At 39.0% G+C, this 22,619-nt stretch overlaps 1 protein-coding gene across 3 annotated transcripts in view; it reads left to right on the top strand.

Moving 5' to 3' along the window:
• Positions 1 to 11,939: 11,939 nt before the first annotated feature.
• Positions 11,940 to 22,619, top strand: part of NRDC (nardilysin convertase) — a 105,899-nt gene continuing 95,219 nt past the window's right edge. Inside the window, exon 1 of one of the 3 annotated variants that reach the window (XR_006601748.1) lies at positions 11,940 to 12,437. Coding sequence is in view for 2 of the 3 variants with exons in the window: in XM_004774481.3 (XP_004774538.1) it covers positions 12,094 to 12,437 (344 nt within the window). In the remaining variant the exon portion in view is untranslated. The remainder of the gene's footprint in view (positions 12,438 to 22,619) is intronic. The other 2 variants (XM_004774481.3, XM_004774482.3) reach the window with 2 other exon arrangements.

Raw genomic sequence — 22,619 nt, 5'->3', positions numbered from 1 at the left:
ACAGTGGGAATGCAAGTAGTGTCAATTGTCAATTGAGATCAATTATCCTTTGACAGTCCTTGGAATGTGGAAATGTGATGACAAAACCTGCTGGGTACCATAACCACAGAGTCATCAAATCATTGTGCTGTACACCTGACAATAATGTGATGTTGTGTATGAACTATACTGGAATAAAAAACAACAACAAACAAAGATACGCTGGCCCCCCTGGGAAGAAAAAGATCATATATGGTGACTGCTCCTAAGCTGATTGTGACATAATTATGGAGACGATATACTCATGAGAGGATTTAACAAGAACCCCAAAATTATGTATGATAATAGGACAAGAGAGGTCATAAGGTTATAGATGATTAAATGCCGAGGAGGTGATGCAAAAATATATGTACCCTGAGTGCTGGTATGGAATGGATGGTGAGTGTGGGCTGGAAGAGTTAAAGAAGGCTTCCAGGAAGAGGTAGATTTCTGTCGGGATCTTGGAGGGTGTGGTTAGATGGAGAATAATTGCTATTATTAAGCCCATAAAGTAATGGTTTTCTACCCACAATTCAAGGAATCACATTTTCCATTTAAGACATTGTCAGTCAGTTCCAATGTTTGGAACATTGGACCCCCTCCCCTTGCTAATATTTTTTTCCTATTTATTTTAAAAGATTCCTATTTATTTTAAAAGATATTTATTTATTCCTATTTATTTTATTTTATTTTTTATTCCTATTTATTTTTAAAGATTTCAAACTTACAGGAAGTTTACAAGAACAGTACAAAAAGTATATTTTAATTTCTAAACCTTTGAGAGTAGGTTGCCCGTATGATTTTTTATCATTCACAAATTGTAAAAATCAGGCCATTAACATTGATGATTACTCTCATCTAGTCCACAGACTCCACTCAAGTTTAGCCAACTGTTCCCAATAATGGCCTTTATAGTGATGCATTTAATTATCACCTTCTGTGAGTCTTTAATCAAAACACTTCCGTAACCTTTCTTTTATTTTCATGACCTTGCTACTTTTAAAGATTATAAGTGAATATTTTATAGAATGTTTCTCAGTTTGGGTTAGTCTGATGTTTCCTCTTCATTAGATTCAGATTATGCATTTTTACCAAGAATAGCACAGAAGTGATCCTGCTTTTTCCTCATTGCATGCCATCAGGTGGTAACAATTTCAGTTTTCCTATTACTGATGTTAACTCTTCACAGATTAAGTGGTATTTGCCTGTTTTTTTCCATAGTAAAGTTGTTCTTTTACCCTTCTTAATTGATAAGTATTTTGTAGGGAAGTATTTTGAGGCTATATAAATACCCATTCCTCATCAAATTTTCACCAAGTGGCTTAATTAATTAAGTCAAGAAATTTCTTGGCTTAATTATTACTACAATGGTTGCCAAATGGTGAACTTCTAATTCCATCATCCCTTCTACATTCATGTTGACATTCCACTTCAACAAAAAGCTTTCTTTATTTATATCAGTTTAGATGCATGGATTCCAATTTAATACAACGGGTTATAACCTGTTGCTGTTGTTATTTATTTTGATCCCCAAATTGTCCCGTTCTGGTTGTATGGAGGTCTCTTCAGGCTCTCCTCTGTGTCCTTTTGACATGGTTTCATCATTCTTTGAATACTTCCTTACTTTCTGGCATATAAGATATTCATCTTGTACCTTCCCTGCCCTAGCCTTGGAATCAGCTATTTCTCTAAGAAGCAGTTCCTTTTAGAGGAAAATGGCCGTTTAGTGAAGAACAGAATTTGGAAGCCAAGATAGAGATATTAGGTAAGCTTATTGTTGTTAGGGTGTTACTGCTCCCAGGCCCTGTCAATTGAGCAATGCTTAAGAATATATGTATGTATATACATGTTCACATATGCATATACATTTATCTGGATTTATTTCTATATCTATGTATTGAAAATTTTGAGTTCATACTGATACCTATAATTCCAATCCAACACCACAAAGTTCACTCTAAAGTTCACTTTTGTTTGTTTTAATTTTTATTTAAATTCAGTTAACATAGAATGTATTATTGGTTTCAGAGGTAGAGGTCAGTGATTCATAGTCTTGTATAATACCCAGTGCTCCTTACATCCCATGCCCTCCTCAATGTCCTTCATTCAGTTATCCCATTCCCCCCACCTCTCTCCCCTCTAGCAGCCCTCAGTTTGTTTCCTATGATTAAGAGTCTCTTATGGTTTGTCTCCCTCTCTGATTTCATCTTGTATTTTTTTCCTCTCTTCCCTATGATCCTGTTTTGTTTCTTAAATTCCACATACCAATGAGATCATATGATTGTTATCTTTCTCTGATTGTCTTATTTCGCTTAGCATGACACCCTCTAGTTCCACCCACATCATTGCAAATGGTAAGATTTCATTTTTTTGATGACTGAGTAGTATTCCATTGTATCTATATACCACATTTTCTTTTTTTTTTTTTAAGATTTTATTTATTTATTTATTTGTCAGAGAGAGAGAGAGAGAGCCCAAGCAGTTTGAGAGGCATGTAGAGGCGGAGAGAGACGCAGTCTCCCTGTCGAGCAAGGAGCCTGATTCGGGACTCGATCCCAGGTCCCTGGAATCATGACCTGACCCAAAGGCAGCGGCTTAACCAACTGAGCCACCCAGGCGTGCCAACCACATCTTCTTTATCCATTCATCTGTCAATGGACATCTGGGCTCTTTCCATAGTTTGGCAATTGTGGCATTGTTGCTATAAACATTGGGGAGGAGGTGCCCCTTCAGGTCACTACATTTGTATCTTTGGGGTAAATACCCAGTGAGTTCACTCTAATTTCTGCTTTGCCATATTTATAACTCCCTACTCCTATCTCCCTTCAGTAAGAAGCCTGACTCCCATTATCCTCAACATATTTATTTATTTGATAAACCACCCCTATATATAACCAATTGCCATTGCCACTGCTGCCATCATCCCTCACCCTCTTCACTCTGCTTGGATTCTGATATCCTGCACCATCCACCCACATATTCACTCTTCTCATATTGCTCATGCTCCAACACCTCTCATCAGGCTGCTCTTCCACACCCTGGGCACAGGACCTAGTTTGCTTAGCCCCACCTATGCAAATGACTTTTAGATATAATGACTCAGAAAGGAAGGAAGGTAGGCTGATGGAGAGCCAGATGCTTTTCTCAACGATACTTATGAACCATCCTTTTGGGATATGTAAGTTATGACATTGTTATTTTGCATATTGCATTTAAAAACTGGACTGGGTGTTAACCACAACAAGGAATATCAACGATCAAATTAATGAATGAGAAGGCATCATGTAAGACATAAAAAATAAAATTTTTGGAATTTTGATAATACTACTTTCCTGTTGTGTGCTTTTGTGCAAGTTATCTAACCTCTCTGAACCTCAGTTTCTTCATCTGTAAACTGGTGAATAACAGACTTAGGTTGTTATGAGGAGTTATGTAAGGTTAATGTAAATAAAATGTTTGGCCCAAACTATTGCTAATCAGGAAAAGAAAACTACCAAATGGGCTTGGCTTCAAGATGGATGAAATTTAAACAAACTAAAAAAGCAAATATCTTATTTACTGATCCCACAGAAGCAGGACCCATCGTTCTCTATCCCTTCATTCCCAGCATTCACTTTGTATTACATTTCAAAAAGAAGGTGGACTTGTTAAAGATTTTTATTTATTTACTTGAGGGAGAGAGAAAGAGAGAGAGAGAATGCATATGCATGCAGGGAGGGGCCAAGGAGGAGGGAGAGGGAAAAGAAGACTCCTTGCTTAGCACAGGGCCCCACACAGGGCTTGATTTCAGGACGCTGAGATCGTGACCAGAGCCCAAATCAAGAGACAGATGCTAAACTGACTGAGCCATTCAAGTGCCCTGGGAGATGGAGGCTTTTAAATTTCTACCCCTTCATTCCTCCTCACAACATTTAAAATCTTTGTTGCTTTTGTATCTCTCTGTGCCTCTTTCCCTCCATGCCCAATGATAAAATGTCTGTTTCTAATTTAAGGCTAATCCTTCTTTTCTCCCTCCATTGGGACCTTATAACTTCAATGGTCCCCTCTTTTTCCTGTATCATCATTTATTAATTCAACAAATATTTATTGAATACTCACTATATGCCTGGCACTAGTTTTGATGCCAGGGAAATGGTGGAGGAAAAGATAGACAAAGTACCAACTCTCCAGTGGACCTTATAAAATAGAGGGGATATATAGACAAAAATAGCATACTTTTAGTTAATGAGTGCTATTTTAGATAGAATGTTAAGAGAAGGCCTCTTTTAAAAGGTGACATTTGAAATGACATATGACTGGTGAAGAGAAGCCATGATGCAAAATCTAAAGGAAGAACAATACAGGCATAGGAACAGATGTAACGGCCCTAAGGCAAGAACTACCTTAGTGTGTTGAAAGACAGTAAGAAAACCAGTGTGGGGCGCCTGGGTGGCTCAGTCAGTTAAGCGTCCAACTCTTAATTTTGCTCATTGGTGATATCAGGGTTGTGTTCTCCGAATGGTGAGATCAAGCCATGCCTGGGCTCAAGGCTGGACACAGAGCCTGTTTGGGATTCTCTCTCTCTTTGCCTGCCTCCTCCTCCACCCCTGCAAGCAAGCATGTGCTCTCTCCCTCTGTTGCTAAAAAAAAAAAAAAAAAAGAAAGAAAAAAAAAAAAGAAAACCCAAAAAAACAACACAAAACAGTGTGAATGGAGCAAAGGCATACAGGTAGATTAGATTGTAAACATAGAGGAAGGTTAGAAATCATAAGTGAGCCTTATTGGCTATGGTAAGCAACTAGATTTTATTCAAAGTGCAAAGAGAAGCCATCAGTAGATTTTTAAAAAGGGAAATAATATGTTCTGACTTATATATTTTATATTTTTATTCATGATTTATTTATTTATTTGAGAGAGTGAGAGCGCAAGCAGGGGGAGGGACGAAGGGAGCAGGAGAGAGAGAATCTCAAGCAGACTCTGTGCCCACGACCCCAAGATCATGACCTGAGCTGAAACAAGGAGTCAGATATTCAACCAATTGAGCCACGTAGGTGCCCCTTTATTTTATTTTTAATTTTTTTATTATTTTTTTAGGAGGGGTGAGGCAGAGAGAGAGAGAATCTTAAAGCAGGCTCCAGGCCCAGTGCAGAGCCCTTGGGTCAATCTCATGACCTGAGCTAAAATCAAGGGTCAAATCTTAGCTGAACCACCCAGGTGCACCTGACTTACTTATTTTATTTTATTATTATTTTTAAATATTTTATTTATTTATTTGACAGAGAGAGAGAGGGAACACAAGCAGGGGCGGGGGAGTAGGAGAGGGAGAAGCAGGCTCCCCACTAAGAAGGGAGCCAGATGTGGGGCTTGATCCAGGACCCTGGGATCATGACCTGAGCTGAAGGCAATGCTTAATGATGGAGCCACCCAATAGCCCCATGATTTATTTATTTTAAATATGATTTTATGCCTTCACAGTCTACCTTCCAGGCAGATTCTCAAAATCTGTACCTTTAGATCAGAGAGTAAAGCACTTAGCTGGATTTGTGGTAGAATAACTTTTCATTTGACATAAAGTTTTTTTAGAATTGCTCCTAATTTCTTTTGAAGTTTACCAAATTCTCTCTAGCACTATATTAATAGTACAGAAAAAAACAATTTTTTAAAAAAGATTTTATTTATTTATTTGACAGAGATCACAAGTAGGCAGAGAGGCAGGCGGAGAGTGGAGGGGGAAGTAGGCTTCCCACTGAGCAGAGAGCCCGATGCGGGGCTCGATCCCAGGACCCTGAGATCATGACCTGAACCGAAGGCAGAGGCTTTAACCCACTGAGCCACCCAGGCACCCCAGAAAAAAACCAATTTTTATGATCACACAAATTCCTTGGAATGTTGTACACACATTTGGTCTTCCAAGAGAAGACTGTTTAAGAACATACCTACTTCTTGACCTAGATACAAAGCTACCAAATATGGAGAGCAATCATTGGGCAGGACACTTAATAACTAGAGCTTAAAGATATAATTGCGTAAAGTGTGGGCCCAAGATAACATTGTAAATAAAGTAAATAATACATCTCTTGTTACCTACCTCCTCTTTCTGTGCTTTTCTTCCCACATTCAGCAACCTATTCAATCACCCCAGGTTCATGGTGATCTCAAGATGCCCACAGCATGTTTCAAAAATGGGAGAATAAAACAAATCTGCTCATAAAATGGTGGTAGTTTTTCATTCCTTTCAGGGTTATCATTGGCGGTGAAAAAGAATTCTGAAGAGGACAAAGATTCACTAATGGGGGAAGTTCAGACATAAAGTAAAAAAGATAATTTGGGGCTTTAGAATTTTATTTTTGTTTTTGTTTGTTTGTTTGTTTTTGGGGGGCTTGAGACTTTTTAATGGGCTCAGAGCACTCCCAATCTTTTCAACCTAAAATCAACCTTTCATATTTCTGACTTATCATGACTCTCAAATATAAAGGTGGTAATGGGGTTAATAAAATAATTCACCTTTGAATTTTTAGGATTAGGGCTTGATTTGTCCCTTTGGGATGTAGACAGCCATTGCATTGACTAATCACGTTCAAAGGGAAGCATCAAACATAGAAATTATACGTATTTAATTTTTATGATTTCTGACCTGTCTTCAGAAAAATAGGAGAGAAGGGTCACCAAACCTAACGGTGTGTGTGTGGCGGGGGATGGAATCCTTTAAGTAAAAATAGGAAGGGAAGGGTGGCTGAAGATAGAAGAAAGCATTTAAACACTCCGAGAGGACCTGGGTAAATGAGGCTAAAAATCACAATATGTGATCTTCAATTTTTTTTTCTTTCTTTCTTTCCTTTTTAAGAGCTTATTTTTAACTCTGTACCCAATGTGGGGCTTGAACTCACAAGCCTGAGATCAAGTATCACATGCTCCACCACCTGGGTGCTCCTGTGGATCTCAAGATTTTTAACTTTCTAATGTCTCAATTTCCTATAAAATGGCAATAGCTTAATTTATTTGTTTTCTCTGAGGAATATTCATAACAATAATTATGAATATTCAAAAGAAGACTGACAAAGTTCTAAACTACAGTTTTCCCTTAAACAATATTGTTTGAACTGTGTACAATAACTTACATGCAGATTTTTAAAATAAATACAGTACACTATAAATGTATTATCTATACTGTAAATGTATTTTCTCTTATGATTTTCCTAATAACTATTTTCTCTAGCTTTATTGTAAGAGTATAGTTTATAACACATATAACATACAAAATATGTGTTAACTGACTGTTTTTGTTATTGGTGAGCCTTCTAGTCAATAACAGTGGGCAATCAATTGTATGCAAATTTTTGCTTGCATGGGAGGTCAGTGTCCCTAAGCTTTGCATTGTTCAACTGTATTTTATTTTATTTTATTATTATTTATTAAACGTATTTTATTTTATTGTATTTTGCTTTATTTTATTTTTTTGAGACAGAGAGAGCAGGGGTTAGGGCAGAGGGAGAGAGAGAATCTTAAGCAGGCTTCATGCTCAGTGCAGAGCCCAACACAGGACTTTATCCTACAACCTGAGATTATGACCTGAGCCAAAATCAAGAGTCAGACACTTAACCAAATGAGCCACCCAGGCGCTCCAGGTTAACTGTATTTTAAATGGGAAAATAATACTTCCGATTTGGAAGTCCTGGCTGTGCCACAGATTGCTTATGATCTTCACCTCTCTGGGTAGGTATTTCTCTATCTGAAGAGGCCAGATTAAAGTATTTCTGTGATCCTTTGCTAGTTCTCATATTTTATACATTTAATCTGACGGTCTGACATTTGCTGTAGGGTCAGAATTGTATTAGGCTAATCATCAAAGAGGTATTTTTCCTGGAATATTACATTCTTCTGGTTTTCCTCTTACCATTCTGGTAGCTCCTTCTCAGTGTCTTTTGGGAGCTCATTTTCTAAAAGTTCCTCAAAGCTTGGTCATTCAGCCCTTTTCCCTTTTTGTTTTACAGCCTCAGTGTAAGTGATCTCAATATGCTTTTGTTACCACCTATAAACTGATAAATTCCAAATTGGCATCTTAATTAAAGCCTCTCTTCTGATCTCTGCTCTAAGCTTTCTTTTGCATGGCACACAAATGACTCAAACTTAACCTTCCAAAATCAAGCTTATGCTTTTCTCCTCTAAAACCTGTCCCCATTTCAGAATTTGTTTACTGAGATAGGTCACCATGATCTACCTTGGGCTCTCTAAACAACAGAAATTGATAGGAGCCCAAAGGGAGTTTTAGGCAAGGTGTTTTGCTTGAACATAAGGTAGACAACACAAAGGGAAGAATCCTCAGTTTGACTCCAGGAGGAGAGGTCAGGGAGAGTAATTTTAAAGAAATTTAGGTGGGAAAAGGGTGATGTCTAAGCAGGTAGAGGCTGGGATTTATTAGCACCTGTACATTTAAGGTTATGCTTCCTCATGTGTTCTATATCTAACTGGCATATTAAATCTCCACCCCCAGGAGGATTTTTAGTGTTATAATGAGGGAAAAAGTTGGTGAAATTTCAGCACTGGGGGCCATCTTGGCACAGACTGGTTTAGTACAGTCTTCACCAGTTTTCGTAGTAAGCGTCCTCATTTTGGTAAGCATCTTCCCTCTGCATTCCTGCAAGATATGCTACTGAAAAGGCATAAAGATTTAGCCCCTCCCTCCCTCTTTATGGAGGAAGCCAAAGAACACTGGATTTTGCAGTCAAAATGGGGAGGACCTGAGTCCACTCCCTGCTCTGTCTCATACTCATCCAGAAAATAAGATACCATGGAGTTATATTTGACACTTCTCTCTTCATCTTCCACATTAAATCAATTACTATACTCAACCAGTCAATTCCACCTCCTAAATATGTGACATTTCTGTATAAATCTCTCCATCTCCACTATCACTCCTCAAATCCAAATTATAATTTTCTATTGCCTATGTTACAGGGTTTCTTTTCTTTCAGTGTTCACGGTTCTTGGTCACACCCCTTCAAAGAGTGAAGAGGCAGACCAGAGGAGGAGTGGTAGGCAGCAAAGCAGTTTGTTGAGTGATAGTACATCCCAAAAAGGAGGGGATCCGAGAGGGTTGCTACTGTAGTTTCTAAGTCTAGGGTTTTTATGGGCATGTTGCTGGCTGTTTTAATCTGATTAACCCTCCATATGCCTGTCATCTAATCAGGCTTTTATCATCTATCAATCACCTAGGAAAAGGTGGAGGGCTCCTTTCAGCATGGTGTAAAATCTTTTTAGGGGTGGTTTCCTCTTGAGGCAGGGGCCCTTTGTTGCTGCCTGCCTTTCTTCTATCCTTCATTACCTGTATTTAATACTCTCCTGATTTCTCTCTTCTTACGTTTAGTCTCGCCCTCACCTCCACCAACTAAAATCCTTTTCACATACCAACCCGAGTGATCTGCTTGGAAAACACTTGTGATCCTGTCTTCCTGTTCCATTTGTTCAACCATTATTTAGTGTGTATCCTTAGTTGTTTTTAAAAGTAATTCCTACATACAATGTGGGGATCAGATTCACATGCTTTACTGACTGAGCCAGTCGGGCACCCCAGTGAGTGTCTTTAATGTGCCAGACACTATTCTAGAAGCTAGAAATCCAGTGGTACACAAAATAGACAAGGCAATTACTTCTTTTTACTCTTATGAAGGTTATGTATTATCTTGGCCACTGACTCACTTCTCCTTTACTCCCAGATTACTACAGTTAAGCCATACTGACTTGCTTTCTCAGAGCTTTTGAATAAGTTTATTCCTAGAAATTATACACGAATTCCAATACACTTTTCAAATTTATTTTTTTGTTTTAAAGATTTTATTTGTCAGAGAGTGAGAGAGAGAGAGAGAGATAGATAGATAGAGCGAGCGCACAAGCAGGGGGAGAGGCAAGCAGAGGAAGAAGCTGAGAAAGGAGCCCAATGCGGGACTTCATTCCAGGACCCTGGGACCATGACCTGAGCCAAAGGCAGATGCTTGACTGACTGAGTCACCCAGGTGTCACCAAATTTAAGTTTAAACGTCTATTGTTTAAAGAAACTCTCTGGCTAGACTAGGTCCCTCTGTATTTTTCCTCTTAGACCTTTTCACAATGATAAATTTAAGTTTGTGCCTTGTTTAATGTCTCTCCTATTGATTCTCTTGTAATTCCCAGTATTTTGTATTCCCAGTACCTGGAATATATTGGGAGCTCAACTTGTTTTTTGAATGAATAAATGCATTTCCTGCTACATAGAGTGTTACCATATCTCTACAGTCAGGTGAACTGTAAGATTCAGAGGCCTCTTCTTAAAAGGAAAAACTAACAGGTCACACTTTAGATGCAGCCTCTTTGTCCTTATAAAATTCTAATGACTGGCTGAACCCACAGATTCTTTCCTTCCAGTATTATTGCTTTGGTAAGTAAAAACAAACAAAACACTCTCAAAATAGACATGTCACTTCAGGTATTTATTCAACAACTAACATTACTGAGTGCTTTACATTGTACTGACTTGGAAACTACGCTAGGAACTGGATATACAAAGAAAAAACATTTCCTTGAAGGAGGGCATTCCCGAGTTTTTACCTTAAAAACTGACAAATTCCTGAAAAGATGTATGAAAATAAACTGGGCTCTTTGGACAATATTTTTCAATTAACTTATCTCATGCACTTCCCTAGTTCAGATTTTCATCAACTGTCTGAATCAATACTTAGCCTTCCCAACTCCTTATTCGTTTATTATTTATGAATTATTTGTCATCATAGCATTCATTGTTTTTTTAAAAAAATGTATCGATTTTATTGTCTGTTTATCCTCATTAGAATGCAAGCCCCAGGGGTGCCTGGCTTGCTTAGCATGCAGTGCACGTCCATCTTGATCTCAGAGTCTGAGTTGGAGCCCCACACTGAGGGTAGGGGGAAAAAAAAAATCCAAGTCCCATAAAGACAAGGATTTTTGTTTGATCATGATTGCATTCCGTGTGTCTGGAGCTCCGGAAGCCTAGAAAAATTTAAACACCTTTAATAGCCGTCAATACCTCTTTCTGCTTGACTTCCTCCATTCATCTATATATTTTCTTTCCCTCTATGTCTGAGGATCTTTTGCTTCACGGTGTTAGTGTATTGTATCTTCTTAACATGTCAGTTGCTTATATTTTTCAAGTATGTCTGTCTCAGTCACATTGTAAATGATGGCCCACCAAAGACCATTAGAGGCAGGGAAAACTTTAGAAAAAGGTACTTAAGGGCAGCAGACAGACACGCTGTGAACTCTAGGCTGTGGAGGAGCTAATGTTCTCGCATGGAAGAATGAGCACATCTACCCTAGTCTTTCAAGCACTTTCTTAGGCTCTGAGCAGGAACAGCACCAACATTTTCCAGGCGATAAGGCGGAGAACCACAACCACTATCTCGGGCATACAGCTCAGCTTCATTCCCTCACAGCTTCCATCCGGCCGCGAAAAACACTTCCGGCGTTCCGCTTTTTACGTGCTGAGTCATGGCTGAAGGCTACGCCCCAGGTGTGGAGGCAGAATACAAAAAATATATAATTGGGGAGGTACTTAGAAATTCATTTTCTCCACTCACTTCCCAGTTTTCTCATCAGGGGAATACTTTTTTTTAAGAGCCTAGGAGCATTATTCAGCGGCTGCCTCTCACCAACGCCACTTGTACGTCATAAACGCGGCGCAAGCGCTTTTCTTCCCGTCGTCCCGCGCGCCACTGTCTCCGCCTCTTCTTCCTCGCCCCGCCCACCCTAGGTTTCCAGGTGCTCCGAGAATCCGGCCCGGTCGCTTTGGTTCCTTTTATTCCCTGTTCCCATTGGTGGTTTGCATGAGCGTGACCTCTCTTCTTGCCTCCTGATTGGCTAGAATCAGCAGCGTCATCGGCGGCCGGGAGGGCGGGGGTATGAGGGAAGCTGGCGTGAGGCACACCGGGTTGGGGGAGGGGTTCAGGCCTGTCCTCCCCAGCGGCTGCGGCAGCACCAGCGCCGGCCGCCGCCGCCTCTGGAACGCGGAGGAGGAGGAGCGGCTGGAGGAGTAGGAGGAGGAGGTTGTCCCTAGCGAGCGGGAGGCTCATGGCTCCGGCTTGGTGGTGAATGCTGAGGAGAGTCACGGTTGCTGCAGTCTGTGCCACCGGGAGGAAGTTGTGGTGTGAGGCCGGGCCGGAGCTCGCGGCGCTGTGGAGAATCCAAGCGCGGGGTCGGTGTGAAGACTCGGCTGCTGCCGGACCCTTTGCTATTCTGACCATGCCTGGAAGGAACAAGGCGAAGTCTAGCTGCAGCTGTCCTGACCTGCAGCCCAACGGACAGGATTTGGGCGAGAGCGGCCGGGTTGCCCGTCTAGGAGCTGATGAGTCTGAGGAGGAGGGACGGAGGGGGCCTATTAATAATGCCGGAGACCCTGAGATCGTCAAGTCTCCCAGCGACCCCAAGCAATACCGGTGAGGGAGGAGGCTTGGACCCGGGAGGAGAGCCGGGGTGCGGGCCTCTCTGTTGCTGACGCCGTCACTTCTTGTCTCTGTTTCCCGAAGGAGCAACAGGGGCACACTTCCCATCCCAAGTGCTTCTTGGGTGGAGGTGGCAAGGGCAATTAGGGGCTTCCATGTGGTTTCAGCTGGGCAAGTGCAAAATCTTGGGTACTACAAGGAATTAGGATGTCAGAGTGGAAAGGGCTGTTCGAGTAATTTTGACATTCACCAAAGCAAGAATGGATGGTTCTCTGAGGAAGGCAAGCTGGATGGTGAGGGAGTTTTGGTATTATGTTATGAGGAAAGGTTGAAGGAGTTGGCAATTTTAATTCTGGAGAGGATATTTAAGAGGCATATTATCACTATCCAGAAATATTTTAGGTGCCCATGGCTGAAAGTGGGGTAAAACTAGTGGGTGGAAGTTGCTAGAGGATGGTATGGCCTCAGTAAAAGAATTTAGGCATCCTAGTTGGCCAAAATGAAGTGGCTTGTTTCCATGGGTTGGTCTTCATTTACTAGAATGGGGGATCTCTTCCAAGGTCTTGTTAGAGAGGACTTGGCTCTCAGTTGGGTGAGTCATAGAAGACTTGTGAGGTTTCTTCTAATCCTGAAATTGTCTACTTTTATGCTGGAATCCTCTGAACATCTTTGGTGGCTCAATTCCCCACCTGAATATTTCTTTCAGAGGTAGCTTATTTCATAGAATGTTGTGACTGTGATGTAAAGAGAGATTATATTGTCCAACAGCTTCTTTTACCAGGTTGAAGAAATGAGATATAGAGAGTTGGCTTCTTAGAGTTACACAGCAGAGTAGCAACTGATACTAAAACACTGTCGATTTGGCACCAAACCCAGTGCACCATTTACTGATTTTTATAATGTTCTTACTCATCTTGGGTTGGAAGGTGAAGGATTCTAGATCCCAATTTCTTATAAGCCTCTATAGTGTTAGAGCGGGAAAGAACCTTGGAGGTAATCTTTTCCACTCCACGTTACTCCCACTTGACAAATGCCTGAAACTGAGGTCTAGAAAGAAGTGATTTAGCCCCAAGTTTAAGACTGGCTTAATTTCTCCTTTTCATGCCCAAGCCTAGAGATTAACAGTATACAGCTCTTTGTACTATTTTTTGCAGGCTGTAGGGTTGTAGGGTCAAGAGATATTTGTGGTGGGCTAAGTTTTTTCTTTTTCTTGTCAAAGATGAGGATGGTTGCGTTAGTAATACGGGAATGAGCAAATTGAAACCTGGATGAAAGGTGCTTGCTTTCCAGATGAAATGTTGAGTAACAGCTTCAGTTTTTTCTGCCTATATAAAATTGTACATAACAGCTCATGTTTATAGAATATACACTATGTGTCAAATACTGTTCTAACTGCTTTAGATATTTCATTTAATGACCTCATTTTGGTAAATTTATTTGACAAATGCTTAAGTTCTCCTGTGTGTCAGGTGTTGCACAATCTTAAATCTTTTCTAAAACTTGACTGAGTATAACTTATTCTCAGTGCTGGGCATACAAAAATTTATGGAGCTTACAATCTCAAAGAGTGGCACACACGTTTAAAAAAAAAAAAAGGTAAAATTAGGACACTAACGTATAGAAACCATAATGGAAGTATATGCTAGATATATTGGGGAGTAATGTAAGGAGTTACAGACTACCTTTAGGGGGAAAATTAAGAAAGACTTAAGAGGTAATACTTCAGGGGTATTCTTTGAATATATTGTTGCATTTCTATTTTGATGTGGTCTTTTATCAAATCATTGTTCTTCTTAGTGTCAGTTCTTATTTTAAAGTGAATGAAGTTGGTTAGAACGGGTTTTCCAGCAACTTTCTCCTCTCAAAAAGCAGGTCTGTTTTTATCTATCTTACATACTACAAGTTTCAATTAGACTTAAAAGGAAAAGTTCTGTTCCTTTTTTTTTAAAGTAGGCTCCACGCCCAGCATGGAGCCCTATGCAGGGCTTGAACTCATGACTGTGAGATCAAGACCTGAGTTGAGATCATGAATTGGACCCTTAATGGACTGAGCCACCCCAGGATTCTGTGACTGTAGAATAAAGTTGAAAAACCTCCGTATTAGACGATCTTTAAAGACTTATCTAACTTAAAGTGAAATTCTGTGAGTTTTTGTAGTCAGAAACAGACGTGAGGCATTTATAGCCCAGAGAGCTGAATTATCCTTCCAGAACCCTCTCAGATGTTATCTCTGTGAAGTTTTTACATGTAGAACCAATTCCTCCTTTCACTATATTTCAGTAGGATTTTGTATATGGTCTGTTACAGTACATATCCATCATATTATGATTATGTGTCTTTTGAGTGTGTGAATAAGCCCCAGAGGCAGACCCGAGTAAAGGAATATTATGGGGAAATAAAGACTGGAAAGATTTGTATACCAGTCTGCATTTATTAAGTAATAGCCTGTGGAGTTTTACTTATGTATGTGTAATTTGTATTCAGCTTTTTTGAAATGTTAAACGTACCTGCAGGACATCCATTCTGTTTTTTTTTAGGGATCTGTATAAGTGGTAAATTTGATTTCCTTCTCATCTGCAGGAGTTAAGGGACTTCAGGTTGGAAACTAGTGTTCAAATCTTTATTGGTATAAAGTGGAAACTAGAAGGACAGAATTATTTACTTCAGCCTAAATAGTAAGTTATTATAATAATGAAGAGCAGTTAGGAAGTTTGGATTGACTTAAATGAGTATAAAACACTGGGGCACCTGGCTGGCTCAGTCTGTGAAGCATGTGACTCTTGATCTTGGGATTGTGAGTTCGAACCCCATGTTGGATATAGAGATTGTTTAAAAATAAAACTCTTATTTTTTTAAGCTTTTATTTATTTGTCAGAGAGAGAGGGGGGAGCAGGGGTAGTAGCAGGCTCCCCACTGAGCAGGGAGCCTGCCAAGAGAAACCTGATTCCAGATCCCTGGGATCCTGACCAGAGCTGAAGGCAGACACTTAACTGACTGAGCCACCCAGGCTTCCCCAAAGTAAAATCTTAAGAGTATAAAACATTTTCCATGTTTAACCAGTTTGTTTTTCTGTGGGAAGGGGAGAAGAACAATATGAAAAGTCTTACAAGCTTCTGAAGGGCAAGCTCTTTTATTTTAAATTTTGTTCAGACTGTTACAAGTGAGAGGTTGGTTATCTTAATAAATTCTCAATATACCATAGAAAATAATGAATGTGTATTGAATAAGGTACAGGTTACTTCTGAATGTTGTTTACTATTATATGCTGATGAATAGAAGGATGTTCACAATCCAAGTGAATATATGCTGGCTTCCCAAAGTTAAGAGTTGGGTGACACACTTCTGAGCAGAAGCTTTAGGCAAATCTCAGAAATCAAAATATACATCAGATGACATTTTCTTTTGTATTGGATGGGAAGAACGTGGGTTTATTTCTTGATCTTTTCAACTAAAACCGCCTGGAATAGTGATGTTTTTTGCTTTTTTTTTCGTATATGAGACAGCAGTTACAATACACCTTATTGGTAAGATTATGGAATCTGAGAACTACAAAAGAAATCATGTACTTCTATTTATATAAATTCTAGAAACTTGACACCGTCCAACCCCTTGTTCTGATACCTGAACTTAAAACTTGATATCGATTGTACCTTCTTAGTCTTGTAGAGACAAATTCCTTGGGAGATTCGAGCTCCATTAACAAAGTAAGTGCGTCTGTGGTTGAAACACATTAAATCTTCTGAATACTAATATGACTTTAATAAGTGTATCTTTGTTACAATTCCTTAGACTGATTTCTTCAATGTGGGCTGGTAAGAATAGGAAGAACATTTTTAACTAAAATGTTTCTTTTGGAAATAATATTTAGCATTAATAATATCTCTAGCCCATTAAAAAGAATTCTAGTTCATTTAGACTCCTGATGGAGTTAGGGAACAGATACTGAAGCACAAATGCATTAAATTTAATATGTGCTAGAATGTGTAAAGTATGGCATTGTTAGTCCTTTGTGTATCTAGTTTTCCGTCATTAGTTATGTGACCTTGAGCACATTAATCTCTCTAAGGCTGAGGACCTTTAAGGACACAGAAGAGGAGCAACTCATAAATCATTGAAGTTGAAAAGGAACAGTCAGGGAGCAGGAGGAAATGCTAGTGTCCTCTCCCCATCCTTTTTTTCCAAAGTGAGGAGCCATTGGAGGAAGAATGCTTTAAGTATTACATTATTAGATTATTTTGACAAGTCAGGTAGTGTAAGAACTGAGAACAGTCTTGTGGAGACCCAAGAAATTATTTGGCCCCGATGAAAGCAGTTTCAAAGGAATGGTAGGGAGGCAGAAGCTATATTGCCGTGAGTTACAAAATGAGAAATTTTAGATAGATATTTCTGAAGAAGTTTGGTTTTAAAGGGGAGGGGCTGAGGAGGTTTTAGGGTGAAGTATTATTATATGGGGTAAAGAGAGAATTTTTTCAGGACAGAAGAGACATGAGCACGTTTATTGCCTGAGGAAAAAAGGAATCAGTAGAGAAAGAGGTTGAATATACAGAAGACAATAGAAGGAACAAGATCCTTAAGATGATTGTGAGGTGGCAGGGTCAAGAGTATGAGGGAATTTGTTTTAGAGAATAGAAAATCTCTGTTGAAAATGGAGAAAGATGTAATGAAGAGTATGGATGCAGGCAGTTCGGTGTTGAAAGCATTGCTTTATAGACTTTTTTTCCCTCTGCAAAGTAGGCACTGAAGTTTACGTAAGTGGTTTTTTAAGAAGTTGTGGGGGAAGTGATCGGAAACAGAGGAAGCCTTTAGTGGTAAAGATTGAAATAGCTAATGTAGAGAATAGGTGAAGTATATTTGGGAAATAACTAAGAGAAGCTGTGGGTACTTGATATGAAAATGACATAAGTAAACCAGTGTTTTTCGATTAAAGATAGTTTAGATCCATAGGATGAGGCAAGACTGGTATAAGAGGTAGTTATAGGGTTGCTTGGGTGGCTCAGTTGGTTAAGCGTCTGCCTTGGGCTCAGGTCACAATCCCAGGGTCTTGGTATCAAGTCCCACATTGGGCTCTCTGCTTAGTGGGGAGCCTGCTTCTCTCTCCGCCTCTGCCTGCCAGTCCCCTTGCTTGTGCTCTCTCTCTGTCAAATAAATAAGATCTTAAAAAGGTAATTACAATTGTGTATTGAATGGTGTGCACTGATATATACTACTTTTTCTCTAATTGACATATTCCTTTTTTACTTTTTTTTTCTTTCCCCATATTAACTCAGTTTAGCTAGGCTAACAACCCATGAGACCATGCCCTCTTGTTCACTTAGTGTCCAGCACATAGTAAGTTCTCAAATAATATTTGTAGAATGTATAATTGCATGACTAGTCGTATGCTAGGTGTTTTCATGGAACTCTTGGAGATATTCTGCCAGAAATTTTTTATTTTTATTATTTATTTATTTATTTTTAAGATTTTGTTGATTTATTTGAGAGAGAAAGTGAGAGCTTGCTAGTTGCGGGGAGAAGCAGAAGGAGAGGGAGAAGCCGACTCCTTGCCAAGCAGGGAGCCGAGCTGGCCTCAGGGCTGGTTACTAGGACCCCAGGATCACGACCTGAGCCAAAGGCAGATGCCCAACTTAATGAGCCACCCAGGCACCCCAGAATTTATTTATTTAAAGATTGTATTTATTCATATAACAGAGAGCACAAGCAGAGGGAACAGCAGGCAGAGGGAGAAGCAGGCTTATTGCTGAGCAGGGACCCCAATATGGGGCTTGCCCCCAGGACCCTGGGATCGTGACCTGAGCTGAAGGTAGATGCTTAGCCAACTGAACCATCCAGGCGCCCTCCAGAAATATTTTAGATTAAATTTTTAGATTAAAACAAAATTGATATTCAAGGAAAACAGTATGAATGGGTAAGTTACAGAGGAAAGTATTAATTATACAAGTAGTAATGTGTATAGTAGTAATTGTAGTGTATTTAATTCATGTAGAAGCTTGTGGAGTTTGGCAGCTAGTTAGCAATCAAATGTTAGTTATCATTTTACTATATTCCCAATTATATTTGCAGCACTGTAATAGCAAAAAGTCAGCAATTTTATTGTCCATTAGTTGGCTAAAGATTAGGTTATTATATAATGACAACAATATGTAGCCATTAAAAAAAGAGATGGTTTGGGACGCCTGGGTGGCTCAGTTGGTTAAGCAGCTGCCTTCGGCTCAGGTCATGATCCCAGCGTCCTGGGATCGAGTCCCACATCGGGCTCCTTGCTCAGCAGGGAGCCTGCTTCTCCCTCTGCCTCTGCTTGCCAATCTGTCTGCCTGTGCTCACTCTCTCCCCTTCTCTCTCTCTGATAAATAAATAAAATCTTAAAAAAAAAAAAAGAGATGGTTTTATATATTAAAATGGAAAGATGTCCTGTGTTTTATTGTTGAATGAAAACAGCTGGTTGCTACCCAAAATACATTGTATAATTCCATTTTTTTAAAATATTTTATTTATTTATTTGACAGAGAGAGAGAGAGAGATCACAAGTAGGCAGAGAGGCAGACAGAGAGAGAGAGAGGGATGCAGGCCCCCTGCTGAGTAGAGGGCCCGATTCGGGACTCAATCCCAGGACCCTGGGATCATGACCTGAGCTGAAGGCAGGGGCTCAACCCACTGAGCCACCCAGGTGCCCTATAATTCCATTTTTAAAAGGAAAAAATAACACCTCCCATTATATGTTTACCTAAAATACAATTTTTTATGTTTAGATATGTATGGAGATAGGAATGATAGTAAGCTTATTTCTCTAGGGAAAGATGAGAGGAATTTGAGTTGTTTTATTTCCTTTTTAATAATGAGAAAAGATCAGTCAGTAAATAAAAGTTATTATATGGTCATTGTAGGAAATTTAGATAGTGAAAAGAAAATTTTAAAAAATCCCTTTAATCATTCCATTTAGTGTTAACCATTTGTAACTGTATTTTTATAACCTTTATTCCTATGCATTTATAATTTGTGTGTGTATGTGTGTGTATATATATGTGTGTGTGTGTATATATATATATATTTAATTGAAGTATACTTGACATATAAGTTTCAGGTGTACAACAAAATGATTTGCAAATTATCTGTTGTCATATGCTCATCATGATAAATCACCACACAAAATTGTTGCAGTATTATTTACTGTATTCCCAATGGTGTATTTTTCTTCCCTGTGACTTATTTATTTTATAACTGGAAGTTTATACCTCTTAATTTCCTTTACCTATTTTACCTGTCCCTCTTCAATCTCCCGTCTGGTGATCAGTAGTTGTTCTTTATGAGTCTGTTTTCTCTGTTGTTGTTTTGTTGTACAGATTCCTTATGTAAGTGAAGTCATATGGTATTTGTCTTTCTCTGACTTATTTCACTTAGTATACTCCTGTGGTTCCACCCATGTTTTCACAAATGGCAAGATTTCATTCTTTTTCATGACTGAGTTAATATTCCATGTGTATGTACACCACATCTTTATCCATTCATTTCTCAGTGGGTATTTAGGTTCCTTCCATATCTTGGCTGTTGTAAGTAAAATTGCAGTAAATATAGGGGTGTGTATATCTTTTTGAATTAGTGGTTTCATTTTTTCTTGGGTAAATACCCAGAAGTGGAATTGCTGGATCCTATGGTATTGCATTTTTAGTTTTTGGGGAACCTCTATACTGTTTTCCGTAGTGATTGCACCAGTTTACACACACTAACAGTGCACAACAACTCCCTTTTCTCCACATCCTTGACTCGTTACTTCTTGTCTTTAGCTATTCGGACTGGTGTAAGGTGGTTTATCATTGGGTTTTGATTTGTGATTAGTAAGCATCTTTTCATGTTTCTGTTGGTCATGTGTATGTTTTCTTTGGAAACATGTCTATTCAGGTCATCTGCCCATTTTTAATCAGATTATATTTTGGTGTTGACTTGTATGAGTTCTCTATTTTGGGTGTTAACCCCTTATTCAATATATCTTTTGCAAATCCGTTCTCCCATTCAGGAGGTTGCCTTTTCATTTTGTTGATGGCTTCATTCTCTGCAAAAGCTTTTTAGTTTGATACGGTCCCCATTTATTTTTGCTTTTGTTATCCCTTACCTAGGTAAACATATCCAGAAAAGTATTGCTAAGGTTGCTGTGCAAGAGATTACTGCTTGTGTTTTCTTTTGGGAGTTTTATGGTTTTAGGTCTTACATTTAGGTTTTTAATCCATTCTGAGTTTATTTTTGTGTATGGTGAAAAAAAGTGGTTAAGTTCCATTCTTTTGTATGTAGCTGTCCAGTTTTTCTACCACCATTTATTGAAGAGACTGTCTTTTCCTCATTGTATATTTTTGCCTTCTTTGTCATAATCATGTAAGTGTGTATTGGTTTATTTCTGGGCTCTCAATTCTATTCCATTGATCAATGTGTCTGTTTTGTGCCAGTACCATATTGTTTTTTTTTTTTTAATATTTTATTTATTTATCTGACAGAGATCACAAGTAGGCAGAGCGGCAGGCAGAGAGAGGAGGAAGCAGGCTCCCTGCTGAGCAGAGAGCCCGATGTGGGGCTCGATCCCAGGACCCTAAGATCATGACCCGAGCCGAAGGCAGCGGCTTAACCCACTGAGCCACCCAGGCGCCCCAGTACCATACTGTTTTGATATACATTTAAAAAAAATGGTCATGAACATTTTCTTATTGTTTCTCAATATACTTTGTCTGCCTAGTGGTCCATTGTGTAGGTATATGATAATACTGTAATTTAATCATTACTATTTTAAAAGATAGATTGTCAAATTTTCTTTACCTAAGAAGCCTGTTTATTCCCTACAGAGTCTTTTGGGAGTGAACCCAATCATAATGAATTTGCTAGGTATGTAGGGTAACCTCTGGTGATCTGGTCTGTTTAAAGGATATTTTCTAAATGGGAGACCTGGTAGGCAAGAAGATTGGTTTATTCTGGGACTTCCACTCTAACATAGACCTCATATTCATACTGTTTCCCAGAGTGAAGTCAGTGCAACTCACAAGAAGTTGAGTAGATTAAAGGCCCTTTATTGTAGTTCTTTCTAGTATTGGGGTGGGGAGGTGGTGGCTGGAAGGGCTCAATTACATGGTTGGACCAGAATTTAACTGTTTTAAAAAGGTTTGGAAGTAGACTGTAGTTTGAAAAGTTAACTTGGTCCTTTGGAGAGGTGTTTATAGGGTATTTTTATTACTGAAACCAACAGTAATACTGCTTCTCCTAATACTAATAACTGTATTTGTTGAGTTATTAGTAAATAATTGTATTTGTTGCTTACTATTTGTTGCTTATTATTACTAAATAATAACTATTTGTTGGTTACTATGTACTAGGTCCTGTTCTAAGGAGTTTATGTAGATTACCTCATTTAATCCCTATTTAACCCTATTAGATAGTGTTCTTATTACATGATAGCCTAAAATTTGTTCTGTGAAAACATATTCTGAGCAGGTACAGATACTGATTAGTATAAATGGATTGTGTTCTCTCATTTGGTTCCTTCCAAGCAGACTTCTTAACAGGGCAGATAAGCTCCGAGCCCCTCAATTTTTGGTTTCTTCCTAGCTCTGTCTTCTGTTGTGCTGTTTTGTACTCTTTCTCTTGCCACACTGTACTCTTTGGTCATGTTTGCCTTGTGAGTTGAAGCATTACCTCCTTTGTGAGTCCTTTTATGTATGTATGTATGTAATCTTTGTGACCAAGAGTTGCATGCTGTCCTGACTGAGCCAGTCAGATGCCCCTTGTGAATCCTTTCTGACTCTTCCTTCAGTCCTACCCTCCCACATTTGAGTTATTTACTCCTTTATGTACCCCATAGCAATTTTTTTGAAGCTGTCTTATATTTTTATAAGTTAAATTTATCTTTCCCCCTTATTCTGAAATCTTTGTCTCTTAGAATCTTACATGCCTTTTCCTCTGTTACTCATAAGTCACATGTCTGTGTTTAAGACCCATTGCTCCATTTTTGCACTACCCATCCCCTTTATTGATACTACCATCAATTATTCTAACAATTTTCCCCCTTTCATTTTGCATCATCCATTTCCCCCCTTCACTGGATCATTTCTTTGAGTACACAAATATGTTTTATTATTCCTGTCTTCAGGGAAAAGATATTATTCCATATCCCCTCTGAGTTACAGCCTTCCAGCTACTCAAGTT

This window comes from Mustela putorius, unplaced genomic scaffold, assembly GCF_011764305.1.
Source record: "Mustela putorius furo isolate JIRA1106 unplaced genomic scaffold, ASM1176430v1.1 tig00003853_pilon_pilon_pilon, whole genome shotgun sequence".
Lineage (NCBI taxonomy): Eukaryota > Metazoa > Chordata > Mammalia > Carnivora > Mustelidae > Mustela > Mustela putorius.
This window is presented reverse-complemented; position numbering and strand designations above follow the sequence as displayed.